We start from the raw sequence: 13,885 nt of genomic DNA on the forward strand, positions 1-13,885 counted from the left end.
GGGGACACACAGGGTGTAGACATGCTCCATGTAAACCCCACGAGTCTGCCCTTATGAGGCTTGCCCCGTTAGCCCCCAGTCAGGCTCTGAGCTGCCTCAGTGTGCAATTCACCTGAGACTTGGCAGCATCAGGTCTTGCGCGAGCCCCCCACAGTACCTGAGGTTCAGGTCCCCTTGTGTCTACAACGCAGCTATGGGCAGCAAGGAAGCAAAGAGATGAGGGACTGGGGCCCCCAGACCAAGCGCAGGAGGAAGACGGGCCACCTCCCAGGGTCGGTGCCTAGAATCCCAACCTCCAGCGCAGCCTAACCTCAAAACCAGGAAGCATGTTTCCCAAAGACACCTCCATGTCAGCGCTCTGTTAGAGCCGCCTCAGTGATGGCCCCGCTGGGACTTTCGTTACACCCCAAACCTCAAATCTCAGAGCAACCCTGGAAGACAGGGTAGGATGCCTCCGCAGATTTCCAAAACGAGCAGGTGGCCTCTCCCAAGGAGGGGCCATGGGTTTCAAACTGCCAACCTTCAGAGAGCAGCCTCGCGTGTAATCAGTGCACTGCCACATAGCCAGGGTTCCAGGGGAATCTTTTAATGCCTTTTGACATCATTGATGTGACGTGAAAATGAGCTTCTGTGTCTTCACGCATGTTCAGAGAAGACTGGTGCTTGGTCACAGCTACAGGTGCTTGTCCAGCCACTCGATGAGGTTCCTTCTCGCCTCCTCAATGTAGGGCTTGTCTGCGGGCACAACGTCTTCTCTCTTCCTGTGCACGAACCCGTGTGTCTGCCCCGAAAAGGTTTTGATTTGATAGTCAACCTTGCAGTGCTCTTTCAGCTTGCGGGTCAGCAGAGAGACCTGTTGAGATTGGGATGAATTTAATTTTAACCATTTGCAATGTCTTTGTGCTGCTAACCAGGTGGTCAGCCGTTCAAATTCACCAGCCACTCCATGGAAGAGATTGAACATCTAAACTAGCATATAAACAAGTTCAGTAGCTACACAGAAGCCCCAGCATTCGTAGTGATGCAGTAAGAACACCCCCTTATTGGAAGTCACTTGTATCCATGCAATGTTGCTAGGTGCTACTGAACCGCCTCTGACCCAGTGCACAACAGAAGTCCTCCCCATCCTCACAATTGTTCCTCTGCCTGAGCCCAGCCCTACTTTGCCCAACAGGATTCCCCCCTCTGAGGACTGGGCTCCCCGACAACGTTTCCAAAGCACGGAAAACTGTCTCACCCTCCTTCCTTTAAAGGAGCATCCTGGCCTTCCTTCTTGTAAGATAGCGTGGGTTCTTGTGGCTGTCCATGTACTGTCAATTCATGCAATACCCTAACTTGTAGCTACGCTGCAGTGTGACAGCGCTGGGAGGGCACAGTTTGTCTGATTTTATCACCAAGTGAGTCCACAGAGCAGTAAACCAAGCCCAGCCCACTGCCACTGGGGCAGTCCACTCCCAGGCTCTCCAGGTGGGAGGTCTGCAGAACAGCCTCCCCTCGGTGTCCAGCCCACTTTTCAATCAGCAGCCCAGTGCTTCACGCTCTGCGCCAACATCACCAAAGCTCTGGATTGGGCTGCAGTCACCAAGGGCCCTGGTGCCCACACTGGCTCGGGGGGCAGCAGGAGCCCAGTTCCACACCAGGCCCTCAAGGTGCCTCCTGGGGACATGGTTCATAGCCTACAGCCCTCACACCTGCTTCACTGCCTTGGAGCAGACTAACTGGGCGTAGAAAGCCTCACCTTCGCCCATGAAGCAGCTAGGGGTTTTGAACTGATGGCCTTGCAGTTAACTGCCCAGCTCATAACTGCTAGACCACTAGGGCTTGGGGCGGTATGATCCCACCCTAAAAAAAAAATCACCAAATCAGTGCTGACCCAGTAGGGTGGGGTAGACCTGCCCCTGTGGGTTAACTTTGGGATTAGACGGCCTCGTCTTTAAAATCCTAACTGGGGAGCAGCAAATGAATGCTCTGGGACTTCTGACTTGTCAAGGAAGGTCATGACCGCGCCAGGCTTACCTGCTCCAGGGAGATCACAGCGTCGTTTTCGGCAAAAATGAACAGCGTGGGGTTCTTGAGACTGTACACGTCCTCGGCGTCCTTGACAAGGCCTGCGGGGCAAGGGCGGGGTGCTTCAGACCACATCCCCAAAATGGCCTGAATCCCGCTTATTTTGCAGAGCAGAGCGTTCTGCTTCGGGTTTGCCGCTTTTCATTTCCTTTATGTTTGGCAGTTCCCAAGCCGCATCTAGGGTGGGGCCAAGGCACTGCGCAGGCCTGGCAGTCCAGCTGGGCGCGCACACCCGTCAATGACACAGGTGGATCTGGCAGCCTGGCCCTAACCTCCAAAGATCAGGTCTCCCCTCTTCAGCAAAGGTCCGGGGTTGGTCCCCGACCTGGATACTGATGTGGTTTCTGCCACAGCCAATCCCACCTACTGGACACAGGGCCCACCCCCTGCCCTGGCAAACCCTGCCCCCTGGGTGCCTAGGCCCCACCCCCACCCCCTGCCATCCCACTGACTGTACCTTAAGGACCCGCCCCCTGCCCCACCAGCCCAGTCCCCTGAGGGCTGGTTGGGGGTGAGGGAGAGTTGGGGGAGCTTCCCTAGTCCCCATGTTGGGGCCCTCCCAGATCCAGTGACCAGTCCTCACACTAGCTCTGCCCCAGCAGACCTACCATACACAGACACCCCAGCCCTGAAGTCCGGCCGCGTGGCCATCAGGTGGTGGACAGCCACGCCACCCCAGCAGAAACCCACGAGGCCAACCCTCTGGGCGCCGCACTGCAGCTTCAGGTAGCGGAGGACCGCGTCCATCTCCCTGCAGGGAGGAAGGCCCACCCAAGAGTCAGTCGTGTCTGAGGGACCTGGAGACTCACAGAAAGGCCTCCGCGCAGGCAGCCTGCCCCAACAGATGGAGGCTGAGGGTCTTTCCTTGTCCCAATCCAGTCTTCCTTGGGCTCTGTCCCTGACCCCTAGACCCCCCTGGCCCCCTAACCTTCCCCAGCTCCCCACCCCCCGATCTCCTGGCTTAAAGGGTGACCCGGCCTGGGTTTGGACAAGGCCCATGGTGGTACATCCTGGCCTGCCTGCCCTGTGGGAGGACCAGGAGAGAGGGAACAGGACAAAGGACTGAGTCGGGGCAGGGGGTACTCAGGGGTACCCCTCCTACTGGACTCAGGCTTCCTGTGCAGGAGGAGCCTGACTTGTGAGAACATTCCGGACAGGAGGAGGGTGACTGAGGGCTGAGGACTAGCCCAGTCCAAGGCTGCCAGCCTAGCGTGACCCCCTACCCCCAGGCTCCCCAAAACCAGAGGCCACAGCCCTTGGGGGCCTGCTCCAAGCCCCCAATTTCCAGGGATAGAGAGGCTGGCTTGGGCTAGGGGTCTGGTTGCTTGTTGAGACTGGCCAACCCCCTTCCTCTCACTTCCATCAGCTGAACCTGAGCAGGATCGAGAAGAGAGTGTCCTGGACAGTCATGTCCCCTCAAAGTGGGCTAAGTTCCAACCCCTGTCCCTGTGAGCGTGACCTCACTGGGAAATAAGTGTTACCTGCCTGGTCACCCCATGGGGATGAGGTCACCCTGTGGGGGACAGACCAGTCACCCCATGGAGAGGACCCTTTACAAGGTTGGAGGGTGCAGAGTTTCCCTGTGGAGGATAGGGGGTCACCCCCCAGGGGGCCAGCTGGTCAACCTGTGGAGAAAGGTTCGGTTTCCCCATGGGAACTGGTAGTTGCCCTGTGGAAGGTAGGGGCACCGCCATAGGGGGTGGGCCAGTCACCCCGTGGGGGGTGTTGGGGAGGTCTGTACAAATCCATCCCACAGGTGACGTAAATTTGGGGGGTGGGCAGATGCTGCCTACCGATGCATCTCAGAGGGTAAGAAAGGTCCCTGCCTGGACCCAGAGGGAGGTGGCCCTGGACTGTGGGCAGGCAAGTCTTGGGGACAAAGGCCACTGTGGGTCTATGGGAGTGCTTCACTCAGCCCTGACGGGCGTGCACCACACACAATGCCCTTCTGGGGTGGATTTGGGACCCCTGCTCCCAACCCTGGCCTCCCCTGAGCCCTGCCCCACCCACCACAGGGACTTACTTATCCACCTTGCGGGCATCCCTTGTCTCCAGCCACTTGGGGAAGGTGGACCAGTCCCCAGTCGGGTGCCAGGGCTCCTGGCCCACAAAGAAGTCCGGGACGATGGTGCTGCAGACAGACAGATGGCCCCCAGGCGGCCAGGGTCCTTGTGAGGGCCCAGTCCGTTCACCAGGACTGCAGAGTCTACCTGTGTCCACTACGCCCCCACAGAGGGATCGGCTTGGCCTGTTGGTGGTGGGGCTGCCAGGAGGACCCAGGCTTAGGTCCCTGTACCCGGCTAGGGGTCTCTGGAGATCCAGTAGTGGAGACTTTAGCCGCCTCTTGTTTAAGCCTTGAACTGTGCTGTGGTCAGGAGGGGGAGGCTGTCACCAGCCCCTCTCTGCACATCCTGGACCCCAGAATTAAATGTACAATCTGGAGCTGGAGATGGGACAGGCAGGGACTGCAGAAAGGGAGACGAGTAAGGAGGGGGCTGTTTCTCTGGGAGACACAACCACAACTCAGCAAGTCTCTCAGGAGACTGGGCTCTAAGCCAACCCTGCTGGAGAGCCAGGTGTGGGGAGGGGACTGAGTATGGCATCAGACAGGAGATCAGAGAATTCCCCTCTGATGGCCTGGTCTCTGGAAGGGAGGGTCCTGGCTGCCTGGCTGAGATGAGGGGTGGAAATTCAGGCAGACAGGGAGGGCTCTGGAGCCAAGCTCGAGCTCATCTGACAAGCCTTTTGTCCTGAGAAAGCGGCAGGGACAGCAGCTCAGCTCCTCATTGCTGAGGGCCCCCAAGGGTGTCCACAGGGCCACCATGGCCCTGGCTAGTCGCAGGGCAGTGGGATTGTGGCAGGAGACCATTTTCTGGAACAGGGGTCATGGAGAACCTGTGGCCGTGGCTGATATCCCAGTCCAGGAGCTCAAGAAGATTCTCCATGACCCCAGAGTGATGGGTCTCAGCCTCTTGCCTCCACCTACCCCTGCCTGCAGGGGGTCCCACTCCTTGTGGGGGTCCCATTCCTCTCAGGAAGCTGAGCTGAGCAGGCATTCCAAGCAGCTCATGACATGACAGACAGGAGAGGCTATCCCCGTGCAGTGCCCCCCTGGCCCCCCTCCAACCACAGAGTCAGAGCTAGAGGCTACCCACAGAGGGAGTACCTGGACACATAGGAACCATACTTGGGAACCCCAAGTCTATGCTATAAGCAGGGACCCCCAAGTCCACAAGGGATCTACACCCTGTGACTCTGAGTCCACACCCCAAATGAGCACCCCGAAGTCCACACAGAGACTCCCTTCCAGTGAGCACAACCACAGGCAGGCAAGCCCAGGAGGACCTGGAACCGGCTGGGTGGGTGGCCGGCTGCACCTACGTGTATCCGTTGGCTGCAATCATGTCGGCCATGTACCGGGTGTTGGGCAACTGCCAGCCAAATATGTCCTGGATGATAACCACGGCCCTGCCCGAGTCGGCCAGGGGCCTGCTGACGTATGCCCCGATGTGCTCCACCTGGACCTGGTGGCCCTGTCCCCCGTACTCCATCCGATGGCCGATGTCGCAGGGGCGCGGCTGAGCCTCGTTGGCCATGGCAGGGGCCTCACCTTCTCTGCGCGCACCTGGGATGACAGAAGGACAGACAGATGGCAGCAGTGCATGAGAAGCCAGAGGGCTGAGGAAGGACAGTGCTCATCCATGGGAGACGGGGTTCGAGTCTACGCCCAAACGATACCCACTACTGTTGAGACAATTCCAACTCACGGGAGTCCTGTGGGGCGGAAAGCTGCCCGTGGGCGTCTCAGTCTCAGACCACAGCCATGGAGGGGCCCTGTGGGGCAGAGAGCAGCCCCTGCGGATTTCAAACTGTTGACCTTGCTGTTAGATTAGTGCGGAGCCCATACACCACCAAGGCTCATAGCGACCTGCTAACCAACCAGAAGGTCAGCAGTTCAAAACCGCCAGCCGCTCCATGGGAGAAAAATAAGGCTTTCCACTCCTACAGAGTTAGTCTTGGAAACCCAGGGGGACCGTTCTTGCCGCCCTATGAGTCAGAATCGACTCAATGGCAGTGAGTGTCTCTTTTGTGTTTGAAACTGTACATCTTGACCGGATCAGACAGCCTCCTCTTCCTCCCTAGAAGCGCGGCTAGTGGTTTCCGGACACCTAACTTTGTGGGCCGCAGCACCAGCCAGGCCGCTTATGGGGTGCAGTTCTGTTCTTGCCCACGTGGGGGCGTCGTGAGCCTGCGTTGGCCCGCAGGCCCTGTGAGCCTAGGCCCAGGGAGGTTTCCCAGAGGAACCCGACTGGAAACAGATGCCCTGGCCACTGCAGCCCCTCCCGCCCATCATCTGACCTGTCAGTCAACACCACCCTGGGAGCCAATTTCTTAAAATAAGTCCCGTTCCCATCCCTCTCTAAATATATCTTATCTCTTCTGGGAGGCCAGGGACCCTGCCTCAGCAGGTGGCCCGGAGAGCCTCACCCTATGCTTCTGACCCATCCCCCGAGGGCGGGGTGAATTCTGTCTGCCCCCAGAAGGATGTGGCATAGGAGCTGAATGAGCATGTTTGTCAGTGTGGCCCCCTTGTACTTGCTACATTGTATTTCTGTTGAATGTGTGCTACTTGCTTGCAATACATTAGACAGCATGTTGATTGTGCTGCCATGTGATTTCCCATGGTCCTGAGCACATTTACAGTTTGTTGCTGTTGTTGTGGGATCCCTGGTGGCGTAGTGCTTACATTGGGCTGCTAACCGCAAGGTCAGCATTTCAAAACCACCAGCTGCGCCCAGGGGGAAGATGAGCAACTCTACCCCCAGGAGGAATTATGGCTGAACTACTGAATTGTATGAATATGTAAATTATGTGCCAATAAGTCTGTTGGAAGCAAACAAACCACAAAAGAGTGTACTGGCCCAAAGCGGCCCTGTGTGTAATAGAACTAAGTGCCCCTGGTCCTGCGCCGTGCTCACAGTGGTTCAGGTGTCTGAGCCCAGGTGGCAGCCGCCTGTCAGCCCACCTCACCTGCGAAAATTTTAAGGAGGGAGGGATGGAAGGCTGGTTTCCTGGCGGGAGATGGTTTTACTCTGTAGCTCAAGAGCGTCTGTGTAAGACATGGACTCTGCCTCACCTTGCGTGGTCTGCAAAAAAGAGGTAGGTCCCAAGCAGAAGGCCACGCCTCTCTAAAGAGGTATCTCCACCCTTTCAGTGAGCAGCTGAGCCCAGGAGCTACGTGAAAAGCTGGTCCCTAGTGTCAGACCCCTGCCACCCAGGACCAGCAGGCTTGGTGCCCCTGGGCTGATGTTTCACCTGGCCGCCCCAGGACCACCTGGGGCCACAACGCTAATCTGAGTCTCCTCATGGTTAGGTGTGGACCCCACTGCAAGGTTTTTCCATTGCAAGAAGGGCCGGCAGGCCAGTGGAGGTGTGAACGGGCCTCCCCGGGCAGAGCCACCTGCTGCCCGGCATCCCAGGCCAAGTCCTCGGTGGTGGATAAGGTCCACTACTCTCCTGGCCAGGCCCCGCGGCTGCCTAGGTTTGCTTCTCCACTAGAACTCGGGGTTTGCTTCTAGAACTCAGGGTTTGCTTCCAGAACTCAGGGTTTGCTTCTCCACAAGGCCACATCTGTCCACAGCAGTTTCCAAAGCCCCAGCCCGGGCTGGTGGCTCTCAGGCATGGCAGTGTCTAATTGGAGATGAGGTGTCAATGGGGTCAATGGGACAGGCCAGGAGCTCAGGTTCTAAAGGACCACTGGGCCGTGGAGGCTCTGTGCTAAAGGCCTCAGCCTCCCTAACGGCCACCATGCTCCCACCTGGCCCGGCCTGGCCCCCTCCCAGCTGTCAGTGGACACTGCAGAGGTTCCAGACTAAGACAGACTAGGAGGAGAGGCATGGAGATCAGGCAGCAAAGGCAAAGCCACCCCTGTGGATCACTGTGTTCTGATCCAGAATAGACCACAGGGGTCGTTGGGCCCTGAGTTGGGAGCCACTGGGAGGATGACCTTGGCAACAATTGCAGCCACAGGGTGGGGAGGAAGAACACTGCAGACAGACAAAGCTGGCTTTCTAGGAGGGGAGGTCTTGGCTATACTAAGGCTGCCTGCAGATGGTGCCTGAGCGTCCAGGGCACCTAGAGTGCCCACAAGGCAGGAGCCTGCCAGGCAGGAGGGTCCGGCAGTGCTGCCGCCCAGGGTGCTCTGGGTCCTCCAAGGAGGCCCCCAAAGGTCTTCTGTGCTGGGGACATGATCCAAGACCGAAGCCCTGGCCCAATGGGTGAAGCTTCTCAAAGTCAGGGTGCCCTGTACCCCTGCAACACAGCCAGACACACCCAGCCCCATGCTCCAGAAATGTCCCCTCCCCTATGACACAGCTGGTGGCCCTGTGGACAGAGGACAAGGCCACCTGCAGACCCCTGGACCATGAGGAGCTGAGCTGGGGTCCCCGCAGGTGGCTTGCTTGATGAACTCATGAGTTCCACTTCAGCTCCCTCCCACCCTGCCTGGACTCTAACCCCTCACCCCAGCCAGCCAGCATGCAGCGCAACCCCACCCCTTACCCCCAAGGTCAGGGTGGCCTCATGACCAAACTGGACGGACTGGACCGGGTTGGACCCTCGTTCTGGCCACTGATTGCTGCTGGGCTGGCCCAGCCTCCACGGGGCTCTCAGAGGCCCACTTTTCATAAGTGATGACCAGGCCTTTCTTCAAAGGTGCCTAAGACCCAACCTCAGTAGGCAAGGACATAAACCACTTCCCACACCCCCTGCCAAGATGAGGACCTCGGATGCACAGTGACCCCCAGGACAGAGCTGAACTGCCCCCTGGGTTTCCCAGAATGCCTCTCTCCCAGGGAGTGGCTGGCGGTTTCTAACTGTGGACCTGACGCCTAGCAGCTCAGAGTGTGGGGGCTGCTAGCCATTTACACAGCCCCCTAAGAGAAAAGTGGGAATGGGCTTGATACAATGAATTTGTGGATTGTTATAAGAGCTGTGAGAGTCCCTCTAAATTGGTTTATTTTTTAAAAAGAAAGCGGGCCACCCATAGAGCAGCTAACGTCAAGTTCCGTGGTTTGAACCTGCCGGCTACTCTGTGGGGGGAGAGATGAGGCTGTCCTCCCAGAAGCTTCGGGAACCCAGAGGGGCAGCTCTCCTCTGTCCTACAGAGTCGCTTCGATGGCAGTGACTGGGTGAATAAGGTCCCTTGTGACACCCTCCCACACACACACACATAGGGTGCCAGCCCACAGGGCCCTCCTGCCCCGGGCACTGCCTACCGCACCCATACAGTGCACTATCCTGCACAGGTCTGCTTACATACCCCACCCTACCTGATCTCCCCGCTGGGCCCAGCCCAGACTGGAAGGGCAGCCATGCCCCCGCCCCCAACCCCCACCGCTGTGCTCCACAGGCCCCAGGGTTCAGCTGCCCCTGGTGAGTGGACCCTCTGGCAAGTCTTTGCTTTGTAACTTCTTAATCTCTGTGATGAGGCTCGGTGACATCTGGCAGGGCCCTCTTTCTTCCCCAGTGAAATCAAACCCCTAAGACAGTCTGGCTTATATCTGCCTGTAACAGGATATGTCAGCAGGGCCGAGCTCAACTGCAGCTGCCCAGAACCATCAGGCAGGGAGAGGGCAGGAAGGGGCTCAGAGGGGCGGCCCCTCTCTCCTCAGGGCTTAAGGGCCTGGGGCAGCAGACTGCTGGGAGCCAGGAGGCCAGCCAGCGGAAAAGAGAAACCCAATCCACGCCTCGTCCATCCCCTCCCCCACGGAGTGCCCCTCAGTCCACCTGGGGACAGAGCTGACAACCCCACAGCCATTGTGGAGGTCTGAGCAACCCTCACTGTTGCCCCCAGGGGTGGCGGGCGGGGCTGCTGGCGCAAACCTCAGGCCTGGGGCTCGCAGGGCTGTGCCAGCAGGTCTCCTTTGCCACAGAGAGGGCTGGCTGGCGCCCAGGGTGGAGGCCACGTGGTGCCGAAAGGGAGCCAGGCTGGTTAAATATTGCGGGGACACTGGTTGGCACCCTGAACCGCCTCCTCCCTGGGGTGGGTGGTCCCCCCAAGCACCACGCCCTCACAGTGACTCCCTGTGTCCCACCTCGGGGATTTCAGAAAGCCCATGGCCGGGCCTTGCCTGCAGGGGGCAGGAGGTGGCCTTGAACCTGCAGCCTTTGGGTCAGAAGCCCAGCTCCTCCTCCAGCCTGTCACTCCCCTAGGTACTGCCTTAGAAGGCAGGCCCCCAGGAACTCCACCCCCACCCCCACCCCGTCTGCACCCTGGGCTCATTCCCGCCCCCGTTTAAGCAGGCTTTGAGGACAAGTGAGCACAGGCCGGCCCTGCACTCCCATCTAGCGCCAGGCCAAGCCCGCGCAGCGTCTGCGGCCCCGCGCGAATCAGAACTTTCCACCTTTGGGGAACCCGTCACGAGGAGCCGAAAGGGTGGTGTTTAGCAGCCATGTGACCGTGACCGTGCTGGCTGGGGCCCAGGGGTCTGCAGGCGGCCAGGGCTGCGGGCCTGTCCGCCCTAGGGCGGGGCAGGGTGCTCACCTGGCACGTGGCAGGTGGGGACGCTCGCACCGACCCCAGGCCCGCCCCCCGCAGCGCGCCCACCTTGTTCAGAAAGCTGTTTCCCGGCGCCCCGGCGACACCAGTGTGGGCAGGGAGGGGCGAGCCACGGGCAGGGCCAATCAGACGACTGAGGCCAGGGACTACGGTGACCTGGATGGAGGGAGGAGGGCGGGCGTGGACTTTGGCCTCTGAGAACTGCAGTGGAGGGGGGGGGGGCACAACAGGAGGCCCGCCCCTTAGGGGCGGACGCCAGCAAAGCCACTTTAAAAGAGTGTCCCTTCCCCTCCCTCCCCTGCTGGACTGCAGTCACCTCACCGCCAAAGAAAGAAGCCCAGTGCCGGCCAAGGAGAGCCCTCTGGAGCAGTGGCCCCAGGAATTAACCCTGAACCCAGATGGCCCACAGTTGGGAATTTCAGGTTTTCCCCTGGACTGTTTCTCTGGCAGGAAGGATTTCTGGGGATCAGTGTGAGATACAATGAAGAAGGGCCCTTCCCCACCTGCCTTCTGGGCACCTTGGGCACCAGCTTGCTTGCTGGGAGCTCCGAGGACTTTGTGATGAAGAAACAGATTACAGCCTTCCACCTGGATTAGAACTGAAGCTAAAGACAAACCCAATCTCTCAGATGCAGCCAGAGCCCTGATGTGATGTTCTGGGCTTCAATTCCCCAACGTTGGCAGTTCGAAACCACCAGCCACTCCATGGGAGAAAAACAAGACTTTCTATTCCTGTAAAAACTGACGGTCTCAGAAACCCGCAGGGGCAGTTCTAACCTGTCCTATAGGGTCTGAGATGGGTCAGCATCCACTCAGTGGCAGTGACTCATGAGAAGATGCACTAGGTCTCACCCACCAAGGCTCCTGGAAGCCTCAGCCCACAGGCCTAACAGACCCACGAATCACTGCCACCTCTAACCAGACGCCAGAAGCACTAGATGGTGCCCCCTGTCACCAGCAACAGATTAGAAGGTCACATTCTAACTTAAGGACAGACACTTAGAACTCAACTCAGATTCCTGGACAAGGCCAGACTCACAAGGCTGGCCGAAGGGAGACTTCTGCCCAAAGACGCTGTTTCACTTGGACCTGAAGCCACGCTCAGAGGTCCACGGTCAGACTGGATGATAAAATGCTGTCCCCTGTGAGCCGTGGTCCCTTTAAGCAGCGTGAGGCCAAACGCTGACCCAGCAGCAGGGATAGAGCAATGGGAAAATGGGAACGCTGATACAGTGTGCGACGTGTGACCAACGTCACCAAACTGTGTGTGTAAACATCGCTGAATCAGAACCTAACTCCCTGGGTAAATTTTCATGTGAAAACAAACAAACAAAAGAAACAAAGATCCGCACAACTGGTCCCATAGGCGGCATCATGACCAGTGGAGAGAAGACTGAAGTTGTGAGGACTTCCTCTCACTTGGGTCCACAATCCAAGCTCATGGAAGCAGCAGTCAAACGATCAAGCAACGCATTGCATTGGGTACGTCTGGGACACAAGACCGCCTTAAAGTGTTGACGAGCAGGATGTCTCTTTGAGGACTCAGGTGAGCCTAAGCCAAACCTTGGTGTTGTCAATAATTTCATGTGCATGGGGGAGTGGGACACTGAATTAGGAAGACTGAAGGAGAATCGGTTCATCTGAATGGTGACGCTGGAGAAGAATCTTCAAAGTACCACTGCTCAAAGGACAAACCAACCTGTATCAGGAGAAGTACAGCCAGAGTGCTCCTAGAGGCAAGGAAGGCCGGTCTTGGCCTCGTGTACGTTGGACGTGTTGTCAGAAAAGACCAGTCCTTGGAGAAAACATCATGTCTGGCATCTAAAGAGAGGGGGACCCACAAGGAGATGGACTGACACAGTGGCTACAGCCATGGGCTCACACACAGCCAAGACTGTGAGGCTGGCGCGGGACCAGGCGGAGTTTCAGCCTATTCTCTGTAGGGTCCTTGTGAGTTTGGGCTGACTCTGAGACACCTAGCAGGGACAATACCCAGAGACTGTCAGAAGATAATTTTCCTAAAAGGTGAAGCCAAGCTTGTCCAACAGACTCACATCCCCCGTGAGCCCGTGAGGAAGCCTGAAGACACTCCAACCAGCCCAAAGCAGAGATTGTGGGAATGCAGATGGATCTGTGGGACAGGAACATTGGGACGGTGGCAGGCTGGCTTTCCCGTGGGCACGAAGGACGTCCGCCCTCTGAAAGTAGACTGAGTGTGCTGCTCTGCTAACATGTATGTCACCAAACCTGTGGAATTTCGGTGCAAGACACGGATCAGGGGTCTGCCACACATGCCTGAGGCAAGCCTTGCCTTGTCTGACCTGGGACTTGGGCTGTGACCTCTCACCTGACTGGTGTCACCAGCTTCCGCAGCCTCGTGGTGTCTGAACCTCGGATTTGGGACCCACCAGCCCCCACAACTCCACCAGACGCTTCCTAAATGCTCCGCGAGTTGGCGAGGGGCTGCAGAGAACTGCAGTGAGGGTGGCATCCCCGGAGATGCCAGGGAGCCGACAGGGGACAAGCGACGGCTGCTTTCAGGGAGAGCGAAGCACATGAGCAGTTTGGGAAAGTCGGCATCTCAGATTTCTTTAACCTCCAGCCTACTGGGTCCAGGCTCATCATGATGGTTCTGAAAGAAATGATTTCTGCACCCACAGTAGCCTGAGGGCAGACACCTCCCTAGTGTCCATCCATGCAACAGAACATCACTCGGGCATAACGAGGAATGGAATCATGAGTCTTGACCATGGGTGAGGGGAGCCACGCCCAGAAGGACACACGCTGTGTGACCCCCACCAAGACGACAGGCAAGGGTGCACAGACACAGAGCAGATGGGCTGGGGGGCTGTGATGGGCGGTTGCTACAGGGACATGGAATTGCTGTTGGGGGCACAGCAGTGGGGTGCCACGGGGTGGTAACCTTTTGTCATGCTTACTCCATTGGTCTGCTGAGCCAACCATCAGACAGGCTGGGCCGCATGAGGAGAACCCAGCACAGGCCTGGAAGAAGACTCATCAATGCTCTGCGCTGTGCAGGTGGCACAGCCTGGCGATGGAAAGCAGAGAAGACTCGGTGGAGAAGATCCAAGACTGGGACCTCGGTATGGATTATACATCCACGTAAGGAAAACGAAAATCCTCACAATGGGACCAGCCGACATCGTGTTCAACGGATGAAACATAGACATGGTCAAGGATTTTATTTTGTTGCTGGAAGCAGCAGCCAAGAAATCAAACAGCATAGTGCACCAGACA

General features: G+C 58.0%; 1 protein-coding gene across 2 annotated transcripts; it reads right to left on the reverse strand.

Moving 5' to 3' along the window:
• Window positions 1–571: 571 nt before the first annotated feature.
• On the reverse strand, window positions 572–10,813 carry CMBL (carboxymethylenebutenolidase homolog). 2 transcript variants are annotated; one of them, XM_075542969.1, is made up of 6 exons: window positions 10,676–10,813; window positions 5,449–5,692; window positions 4,091–4,198; window positions 2,676–2,818; window positions 2,017–2,108; window positions 572–853 (listed from the first exon to the last, which is right to left on the reverse strand). In XM_075542969.1, exons 2-6 carry the CDS (start codon window positions 5,661–5,663, stop codon window positions 674–676), a joined length of 738 nt encoding a protein of 245 aa, XP_075399084.1. In that variant the 5' UTR covers window positions 5,664–5,692; window positions 10,676–10,813; the 3' UTR covers window positions 572–673. The 2 variants fall into 2 exon arrangements, with proteins under 2 accessions (XP_075399084.1, XP_075399085.1); XM_075542970.1 differs by having other exon boundaries at window positions 10,613–10,813.
• Between the last annotated feature and the right edge of the window lie 3,072 nt (window positions 10,814–13,885).

Source organism: Tenrec ecaudatus, chromosome 2 (genome assembly GCF_050624435.1).
Source record: "Tenrec ecaudatus isolate mTenEca1 chromosome 2, mTenEca1.hap1, whole genome shotgun sequence".
Lineage (NCBI taxonomy): Eukaryota > Metazoa > Chordata > Mammalia > Afrosoricida > Tenrecidae > Tenrec > Tenrec ecaudatus.

Excerpts from the sequence above, each read along its gene's own strand:
- CMBL (XM_075542969.1), bottom strand. The coding sequence starts at position 5,663 with ATGGCCAACGAGGCTCAGCCGCGCCCCTGCGACATCGGCCATCGGATG. Across the intron at positions 4,199-5,448 it reads ATTGCAGCCAACGGATACAC|CACCATCGTCCCGGACTTCT; the intron begins GTAGGTGCAGCC and ends GTCTGTCTGCAG. Across the intron at positions 854-2,016 it reads CTGTGATCTCCCTGGAGCAG|GTCTCTCTGCTGACCCGCAA; the intron begins GTAAGCCTGGCG and ends CAATCTCAACAG.